The sequence below is a fragment of the Triticum dicoccoides genome, chromosome 7A (assembly GCF_002162155.2).
Source record: "Triticum dicoccoides isolate Atlit2015 ecotype Zavitan chromosome 7A, WEW_v2.0, whole genome shotgun sequence".
NCBI classification, from domain to species: Eukaryota; Viridiplantae; Streptophyta; class Magnoliopsida; order Poales; family Poaceae; genus Triticum; species Triticum dicoccoides.
The window spans coordinates 721,038,920-721,049,182 of NC_041392.1; the positions used below are offsets into that span (position 1 = coordinate 721,038,920).

The 10,263-nt window shown below is 45.3% G+C and overlaps 2 protein-coding genes across 2 annotated transcripts; one reads left to right on the top strand and one right to left on the bottom strand.

Annotated features, from left to right (window-relative positions):
• Positions 1-2,600: 2,600 nt before the first annotated feature.
• On the bottom strand, positions 2,601-6,104 carry LOC119327911 (RNA pseudouridine synthase 2, chloroplastic-like). The gene is made up of 7 exons (XM_037600979.1): positions 5,743-6,104; positions 5,320-5,463; positions 4,555-4,818; positions 4,193-4,392; positions 3,578-3,656; positions 3,204-3,379; positions 2,601-3,099 (listed from the first exon to the last, which is right to left on the bottom strand). The coding sequence occupies exons 1-7, from the start codon at positions 6,076-6,078 to the stop codon at positions 2,961-2,963; spliced, it is 1,338 nt and encodes a 445-aa protein (XP_037456876.1). The 5' UTR covers positions 6,079-6,104; the 3' UTR covers positions 2,601-2,960.
• Positions 6,105-7,965: 1,861 nt separating this feature from the next.
• Positions 7,966-9,848, top strand: LOC119327910 (protein SLOW WALKER 1-like). Its single transcript, XM_037600978.1, has one exon. It carries the CDS (start codon positions 8,024-8,026, stop codon positions 9,638-9,640), a length of 1,617 nt encoding a protein of 538 aa, XP_037456875.1. The 5' UTR covers positions 7,966-8,023; the 3' UTR covers positions 9,641-9,848.
• The last annotated feature ends 415 nt before the right edge of the window (positions 9,849-10,263 follow it).

Consider the following 10,263-nt stretch of genomic DNA (forward strand, 5'->3'; position numbering starts at 1 on the left):
ACCATCCTTTTCTTTTCTTTTTTGCAAATTCAGTAACCATCTCGTATGTGTTTCACGTCTAAGATATCACCATTAGAAGTGCTATTAGATTTCTAGAAACTACCAAATTGTTCTTCTTTCGAATACATATTTGTGGCAATCATACATTCTAGAAACCTTTGTGAAAATATTTGTTAGATAATACACTTAGAGCTCTTTAGATATTTAAAATTGGACCTGAACGCCTGCAAGTACACTAATTCATCAACTGACACATATTAATCCACAGAAGAATGTGATTTTTTTCTATTTATTGTTTATTTTTGTATAAAAGAGATTCAATGGAATGAATGTGTTTATTATAAAAAATATATATTAAGAGACAACAACATAACTTTGCCGCACAATACGGTTTTAATTTGAAGCAAATGTACTAACAATGTTAAATATTTGAACTGTATGTTAATACTTAACTATATGAAATATGCTCATTGAAATTTGTGTTAAAAAAATAAATTATAAATAAGTAAAAAAGTTTATTATAAATATAAACATTTTGCACATTAAATCTGCAGGGTGCATACATATAAAAGAATGTCTACTCACTATAAAGGTATCACAATCATCGCTGTTAAATCCTCTTGCGGCAATGTAAACATATTATGAGATGACTAATCGTCGGCATCATCCCTTCGATGACTGTTATGTCTAATCACAAACCTTTTTTATTGACCTATTATGAGGAAGGTGTCGATGTATAGTAATAAGTAGAAATTCCAGTTGACTATTGCTATTTGTAATCAAAATTCATTTCAAATTATTTATTATAAAGTAAGAAAAATCAATAATATTAAAGTTTATTTCTGACATGATGCATGTTTTCATCTATTACACATACTCAAAATATAAAATAATAATATTAATTGTACTACGCCTCTTACAAATTAGTTTAATCATTTGTCATCCTTTCTGATTTTTCCCTCATACAACACATGCATGAAGGTACCTGACGTTCTACCAAGACGCCATCGGTAGGGCTTTCAAAGGTCGCTATTAGATTGGCTGGGTAGAATGAATGCACACAACCATGCCCTTCTCAGTGTTTTTAATTGCTAGTTGTGGCAGGCTTGAAAAAAAAGTGAGAGATGAGATGGAAATAGAAGACCTGAAGAGGGTGGCTAGATGAAAAAAATTCATGGTTGAGGAAGAGAACTCGGACATCCGAAGCTCTTCGCAGGGTTGTGGCTCTGATTGACAATGTCAAGATCAATATTGATGAAGCATTCCCATGGACTGGAGCAAGAGGTGGCGACGGTGTGATTATTCATGACCATAATGACAATTTTGTTGCAAGAGCTTGTCATCTTCTCCAGTGACGTTCGACTAGAAGCTGCGGATGAACAGTCATTAGAACTAACTAAGCAGATCCATGTGAATGGCTTATCTTCAAGATGAATAACGAGGTTGTTGGGGAAAGTTGAATGAGGAAGTAAAGGACTTCTCGGCCAGGGGGCTCTTGTAGAGCACCCGAAGGCTTGGTGCACTAATTCCAACATTGTTTGGTGAAGCCGGTTTCACCGGACGGCCAATAAAGTAGCTCATAAGAGCAATGCTACGGGGACGACAATGTTTGGATGACTCATGCACGACGATTAAATCAAGCCCACGAATCTTGAGCATAGCTGAGCAATGGCCGCTGGATCCTCTGGTCATGCACTTATCGTCCATACACTGTCCTGTGTGGAGCAGTTTCGAGCTCATAATTTAGTTAGGGAGGCTTGCGCTCATAAAACCTGGTTGGGCCAGCTGTTGGAGTACGTACTTCTGGCCCTACCAAGGGACCTACAAAAGATACCTGATATTTCGGTAATACAACCGGCCTTTCCACTAAAACAAAGAGGGATCACATTCTTTTTGTGTGTTAGGGCATGCATTTGTTTTATGGGCTATTTATAAAATATTCTGATAACCAACTAGAGGTTGGATGTACATGTGAAGAACAATAGCACACTACCTGAGCCACCTCCTCCTCCAAGAAAGAAAGTTAGGGTTCTTGCCTCTCGCCAGCGCCGACGCAGGTCCGCCTCGTCTCCCGTGGCTCTAGGGCCATGGAGGCGCGATAGATCCTGGCAAGGGCCGGCGGGAGGGCTCCGTTTTTAGTCCGTTTTTTTTAATCTTGCTAGGGTTTGTGTCCTGCCCAAGAAGGTGAGACGTCGGCGGCTCTCTGAAGATGGAATAAAGGTCTCTCCGCCTAGCCCCCATTTCGACGGTGCGTCTGGCATCGTTGGTGGGTGTGTGGAGGTGTGTCTCCGGCAGATCTATCTTTGGTGGATTTGCTCGGATCTCATCGTTGTTCGTCTATGTTCATGTGTCTTCAGTTTAGATCCTTCCGATCTACGTTATTTTTCGTCGGCGGCGGTTGCTGTTCTGGGATGCTGGTCCTATGGGGCCTTAGCACGACGAATTCCCGACTGTCTACTACAACAAGTTGTGCCCAACTCCGGCGATGGAGAGGCAAACTGAATACATTACCTGGGGCGATCCAAACGCGTCGAAAGTTATTTGTTCTTCGTTTTCGGCCTAGTGTGATACCAACCACCTGATCTCCAACAAGCAGCAGGTTTTGATGTAAGCCAAAATTTCCATTTCACAAGAGCATTGTGTTTCAGTGTATTTTACACCTCTGTACAGTGCACACACATCAAATTGTGCTAAAATGCTTTCAACACGCTTAATTAACCATGCATTTTCCCTAGGTTCCTTCAACATAGAAAAAGAGCACTAAAAATATGTTTCCAAGACTTGTCAAAATTCCTGAAGTCTTCCTTGGTGTAGTGGTGATCTCTGGTTGAACATGACGAAAAGCTTGAAGACCACTCTGTCAGTTTGGCCATTCACTCAGAGATGCACAAGTCCAAACACCTTCAGGTCAAACATCGCATATCCAAAGCAGCATTTTCTGTGTTCTCCATTTGCATTAATCACACTTGAGCAGCACTGTCGCTATCTTGGCCTTCACTTGTCGGTGTAACACGACGCAACTCATCAAGTACCTCAGTAAAATCATCTGGAGGGGGACATGAGAACTCAAGTACCTTTCCAGAGTGGGGATGCTTGAATCTGTCAAGGAAACAATAACCAAAGTCAAATGCAAGAAAAAATTCCTAAAAGGAAAATGAGACCCAAGAAAAATGTCAGTAAGATGCATCTTGGATAATACATACCCGAGCAATGCAGCATGGAGACATGGCCTGTCTATCTTTGATACCAGATTTGTAAGATCACCGTGATATTTTGAAGGAGTTCTGGGTCTCAAAAGTGACAATGCCATGCTTTTGGTACCTCCATATGTTTCATCACCAAGTAGGGGGTTCCCTAGATATTTCGCATGTGCCCGGATCTGAAAACCGGTTGGTGCGGGATAATTAACAAGATAAAATAAGTGGTTGCATTTGAGAATCATTTTCCAACATTGAGATGTACACTGTATATAATTCAGAATTCCAACCGTTGCCTAGAATGCTTTTTAAGCCACGACAAATTCGAACAAATATTGTAGTTAGTTCTTAAAATATGAGACTATCATGTAATGTATCACCTGGTGAGTGCGCCCTGTCTCCAATCTCCACTCTACCAGTGCAGACCCACCAGCACAAAAGACCTCTCTTACTTTATACCTGTAAAATTTCTTGAAATAGCAGAGAAATAAATTTCTGGTCTTGAGAAGAAAAAACTAAGCAACCAAGCTTGAAAACATTTGGAAGTTGCATAAGCAATATATAGTATTTCAAAATAAAATGATGGGGACAGTATTTATGTGGAGAAGTTCTACTCTTGTGAGCGAGCTATGTATAATTACATGAAACAGCAAGGTTTAACTTCATAACTCTTCGCCAGCACAGCTAATGCTAGGAGTAAGGAGTCAAAAGCAAGGAATTAAGTTGAATTAATCCCTCTTCACACTACTCAGCATAATAATCTAAACAGTATGAACCTTTTGGTCATCTTGCCTATATGACTATGACATCAGGCTGGTTTCATCCAGAAGAACTTGCCTTTAGGGACAACAGATCATTTTAACTAGAAGAACTTTCTTTTAAAAAGAAAATCATGAAGTATTTATTCAGAAACATTATTTTAGTATGTATGCTTGGCTGTCCTAGTAAGTATTTATATTTTAACTAAACAGCTTTGGAGAAGCAGCATGAATCACCTACTAGCAGCATGCTTCACATATCTGTGGCCTGATCCAGGAGCAGCAACCATACGTATCCGGTTGTTAGGATCACGAGATATAGGAACTTCAATTCTGGCAGAATTTGGGCTAGGTACACCACAAGTAAGACTGATGTATACCCTACTTATTGTATGCAACTTGAATTGCTCTGCTAATTGAGCATGTGAATGCTCATCCTGTCAACAAGGTGAATCCAAAGTAAGTCCATAACAAACTTGATACAACAAATAAGAGAGACCAATGTTAATAGGTAAACAATAACAATTTCATTTTCATATGCAAGTCCTATGGGAAGCTATTAGTGTTTATATTTTGGGACAGAACCGACTGGGCAATACCTTAGCTACAACAAGAAGTCCGCTTGTCCCCTTATCAAGCCTATGCACAATACCAGGGCGCACAATAGCTTCGCGGACCTCTGAACTTACTTCACCAATACTAAATTGGTCAACATCAAATACGTCAACATCATCATCTGAAGATTCAGGGCACTCATCATAAATTGGACTGCGTGCTAAACAGGTAAAAGTTGAAATCTTGCAGTGGTGAAGTATAGCATTGACTAAGGTGCCATTTGCATTCCCTGGTGCTGGGTGAACAACCTAAAAGTCAAAACACATAGAATGCAAGAATAATTATTCTCCCTACCAGTAGAAAGAAAACTGCATGTAAGAGTTTAAAAAATTAAATAGAATTAGGATGGGGGCAATGTTTTGTGGAAAAGGTCATTAACAGGACAGTATAACCAACATTAACTTGAATGTCGATGTACTACGGAAAACACGTGAATGAACAAGCCTCAAAATTTGAAGTAGAACGAGTTACCTTTCAGTATACACTGATTTTACAGGTAGCCAGAGACTTCTCATCAACTGTATGTGTGGTTATCTACTGGATATTTTTTTAATCATTATGTTTCTCGTTTAACTAGACACCCTCATTAAGCTCATAAGTCTCATGCTGAAGGTCCAGCTATGTAGAAAATATGCTCTCCACAAACTAGTGTACATAAAAGTGATAAAACCTTATTGAGACATTCCTAAGAACAAGGTAACTACAAGTAAATCTTGCTCCTCCATATCACTACAAAAGATAGTGCGTACCATATGAGCCGGTTTGTTCACAACGAGAAGATGTTCATCCTCGTAAACAATGTCCAGCGGGATGTCCTCCGCCTCTGCCCTCAGCGGCTGCAGCTCCGACACGGTGCAGCTGACCTTGTCCCCTCCCTTCACCGTCTGCGAAACCTACTACGTGCAGAAGCGCAAAGCAAGCCAGCTTTAGAATACCATCAAATGCTACCAACCCACGGCGTCTGCACCGAAACTTGCACTATTTTTGTATCATGCAATGCATTGTCTCCTCAGCTGTTTAGCATGAATATTTCTAGTTTGAGCTCACAACTGTTGTTTTCCAATATACAGGAGCACTCTGGTTTAAGAGAACAATTAATAACAGATAAGAAATGCTTAAGAAGCTTCCTAGCTGAATTTTGCAACGGCGAGAAGATGTAAACTTCCTAGCACCTTGGAGACGGGGCGGCCGTTGACGGCGACGAGGCCGGCGCGGATGCTGGCCTGCACGCGGGCGCGGCTAACGCCCCCGCCGCCCAGCCGCGCGGAGATCCACGCGTCGACCCGCGACCGCCCCTCCGCGGCCGGCACGGCCTCCTCCAGGCGGGTCCCGGCGTGGCCTCCCCTCCGCGCCGGCGCAGGCTCAGCCTCCGCGACCGCGTCCGAGGAGACGCACCTGGGGCGAGAGGAGACCCGGAGGGAATGGCTTCGGCTCGCGCCGCGGCGGAGGAGCGCGGAGAGCGCGGTGGCGACCGCCGGCGGCGGCGCCGCCGTCGCTGCTGCCGCCATGCTCTCTGGTGGGTTTGGTCCGTGGCTACCAGTCGAGCGGAGAGCGGAGGAGCAGGAGGATAACGTTTGGGTATTTTTGGGCCTGAAATGGGACCCGGTGCTTAGATGGGCTGGATTGATCTCTGTCAAACTATGGGTCGGGCTGAATTCCATATCTGTTTCTTTTTGCATCTGATGGGATCTGTCATCTTTGTGTAAGTTTGAAGATTACCTAAAAAAAGGTGTTTCTCAAAAAAGAAAACTTAAAAAATAAGTTTGAAGAGGAGCTAAAAGAAAGAGTTTGGAGAGTGCCTAGAAAAATTATGAGTTTGAAAAGAATGGCAAAGACAACTTGATAGAAACGGTCGACCATGGGGGAGCTCCCGCATGGTCGATTCGAAAGGCACCGACAACATAGAGCGCCCATGCATCTTCTTCGTTTCTTCTGGCCCGGGCCACCTGCAGGGATCCCAGCGGGAATTATTATGCAGGGCGAATAAGTGAGTGCCACATGCCCATGTGGGCAACAACTTCAATCAAGTCTTTTTTTTGCTGCTTTAGTCATCCAAGATGATGAGCCTCATTGCTTGGCTGGCGTTCAAGATCGACGAGTACTTAATTTAGAAACTCCACAATCAGTGATCTTGACGTTCTTGCACGTGCAGCTGAGCTTTTTGCCGGATCAATGTTGTTCTTATATGCTCGTGGTTTAACTTGGAAAGATGGCTGACACAGGGGTGGCGTAAGGCCCCATGCAGCCAGGGCCTCGGCCTGGGGCATGGCTGGCTGACCCTTTGTCGTGTATAGCTACAACTACAGTATATGACACATTTTGTGATTTTGTCACACGTACACACACGTCACTACGACCTGACGCCGGTACTAGGCAGATGGATTGGTCCTTAGAACGGCGGTGTTCAACAGGAGATTTCAACAAATGTGTTCCGCTCATGGATAATCAGCCAACCAGCACCAGCCAAAGATTGTCCTCCGCCACTTGCGATGAGCGTCACTATTGTATCTATTCGCGCTTCCTCTATACCGACGAGTACTTGGAAACAAACGAGAAGCAAAATAGTCTAGCTCGGCTGAAGTCATTTTTTATAGGTTCCATCAATAATATGTAGCCGCCACATGTATAGCATACTTGATATTCTGAATAGTACATATTCAGTATATGAATTTGCTTTTCACTATTCATATACCAGAAACAATAACTAATAACATTTATTTATTTTGACAAAATCCAAAATAATGGTAAAAGATTTAAAAAATTCAAAAGAATTATCTCAAAAGTCTCAAAAAGACTTTGATATAATATCTTTTTTTTTGGTTCAAATTTTTCCAAAAATATCAGTGATATACAAAACTTTGGGAATAGTTTTACCAAAATTTCAGAAGCACAAATTAAACTATTTCTACATATTACAAAACATTAAAAATATAAATCATAAATATTCATGCTATTTTCAATTATTTATGTCATATTTAAATCATTTTAAGAAACATTCCGCACACAAAAATCAGTTTGGTTTTCTCACACACGTTTCAATTATTTCAGACATATTTCATTCGATCTCAACCTTTTAAACATACACCAACAAACTTTAAAAAGTATTCCACGCACAGTTTCACAATAGTTTCGTCAAACAGATTTTGAAATAATACGAAAATTCGTATTTCAAAAACTAGTTTGTATTCTACTTTGTTAAGTCTTTTAAAAAAATCTTGTGAAGCATTTTCGCTGTTCCTTTAGAAGCTGGCCCATTCTGTTTAGAGGAAAAAACCTGGGATCATTTCGGTATAAAACGTTAAGGCTTCTACAGGGCCGAAATTCTTGGAGACGCGCAGCAAAGCCTTTTTTCCCACGCGGCCCATCACTTAAACCCATAAACCCTCCTGTCCATCCCTCCGTCCGCCTGCAGCAGCTGCTAGGGTTCCTCTCGTCCACCCCGCCGCCGCCGCCATGGCCGCCGACACCACGAAGCCGCTCTTCCCGGCGGCGCCGCACACCTCGCTCCTCCCGTCCCACGGGAACGCCAACCGCCTCTCGCCGGAGGCCGCCTACTGGCGCAACTTCCGCTCCTCCACGCTCGACACGGGCTCCACCGCCTTCTCCGTCACCCACCTCGCCTTCTCCCCGGCGCACGCCAGGCCCACGCTCGCCGCCGCCTGGTCCTCCGCCGTGCACCTCTTCGCCGGCGACCCGCTCTCGCCGCGGCCCAAGACGACCGTCTGCAAGGACGGCGCCGCGTTCTCGCCCTCCTTCCGCTGCGACGGGGCGCTGCTCGCCGCCGGCGACGGGAGGGGCGTCGTCCGCGTCTTCCGCGTCGACAAGCCCACCGCGGGCCCGCTCCGCACCCTCTCCGCCCACGCCGCGCAGACCCGCGTGGTCCGCTACCCGGAGGCCGGCGGCGACAAGGTCCACCTCCTCACCGCCGGCGACGACGCGCTGCTCGCCTACTGGGACGTCCCCTCCGAGACGCCCGTCTTCACCGTCCCCGCCGCCCACCGCGACTACATCCGCGCCGGCGCGCCGTCCCCCGTCGACCACAACCTCTTCGCCACCGGCTCCTACGACCAGAGCGTCAAGCTGTGGGACGCCCGCACGGGGAAGGCCCCCGCTTTGTCCTTATCCCATGGCGCCTCGGTGGAGAGCGTGCTGTTCCTGCCGTCCGGCGGGTTGCTTGCCACGGCCGGAGGCACCACGGTCAAGATTTGGGATGTGATTGGTGGTGGCCGGCTCGTGCACTCGGTGGAGAGCCATGTCAAGACAATCTTCGCGCTCGCGCTCGGGAAGATGGGCGCCACTGGGGAAACTCGGCTGCTTAGCGCAGGGAGTGATGGTTATGTGAAGTGCTTTGATTATGGGGAGCTCAAGATGACACACTCGATGCGGTATCCCAAGGAATTGCTGTCTGTGGCTTGCTCGCCGTGTGGGACGGTGCTTGTTGCCGGGTCTTCAAAGGGTGACATCTTTGTGCGCAGAAGGAAGAAGAATGCAACAGAGGAGGTGGAAGAGGAGGTTGTAAGCAGCGAGTTCGCCTGGACAATGCCCAAGCCAGAGAAGCAGGCGCTCAAGCCGAGCTACTACAGATACTTCCTCCGCGGCCAGAATGAAAAGGCCAAGCAGGGCGACTTCGTGATCTCAAGGCCCAAGAAGGCGAAGTTCGCAGAGCACGACAAGCTGCTGAGGAAGTTCAGGCACAAGGATGCTCTGGTTTCAGCATTAGCCAAGAACAATCCGAGGAGCGTCGTGGCGGTGATGGAGGAGCTGGTCGCGAGGAGGAAGCTGGTGAGATGCATCGGGAATCTGGACGTGGCCGAGCTCGGGCTTCTCCTGGACTTCCTGCATCGCAACGCGACCCTGCCGAGGTACGCAAGGCTGTTGCTTGGGGTGGCGAACAAGGTGCTGGAGATGCGCGCGGAGGATATCATAAGCGAGGATGGGGGGAAGTTGAGGGGGTGCATCAGGAACCTTAAGCGGATGGTCGTGGAGGAGATTAAGATACAGCACACGCTGCAGGAGATCCAGGGGATGATATCTCCCATGCTCGCGCTTTCTGCGAGTAGATTAAAGTGAATTTTTGTTACCTGTTTGGGCTGCCATAAGTGCTCGTGTATGTTCATTTACGCTTCATAGACCATGCTTGCTTGGTGGTGAAATTTTGGCTTGTTTCTACTGAGTGAGGTCCTAGTGCCTAGAGACTTTTGATCCGATTGTTCTTCTAGTATGTCCCCTTATTTTGATGATGTTCAGTATCGATTCAAGTGATGTGATCGCTTATTCCTTGTGCTTCTCTTCCACAAAAATATTATCAATCATTCAGTTTCCAAGCTGAGACCATGTATCCTGTGCTGATCATCGTGCCAGAGCTAGAATGGTTACATTTATCTGGAAGAAATCGATAGTTTTGCTGTTCCAGAGACTGGAGCTTTTCTTTGTCATTTTTCTTGCAGGCCTGTCTTGATATTTTTGTAAACTTTGCAATGAATTGTCAAACGAGTTCTGGACAACGGCAATCCTTCTCCTGTCACAACAAAATTTGCGAAAGTTGGCTGCTTCTTTCGCACTCCTTAACCCATCCCAAAACATGCTACTTTCACCTTGCATCCGGCTATCAGGTATTTTTATTCTTACCTGTTTCAATCCTAAATTCAATGCTCTGCAATTACCACATGGCCATAATCCTGACTTTTCATCGG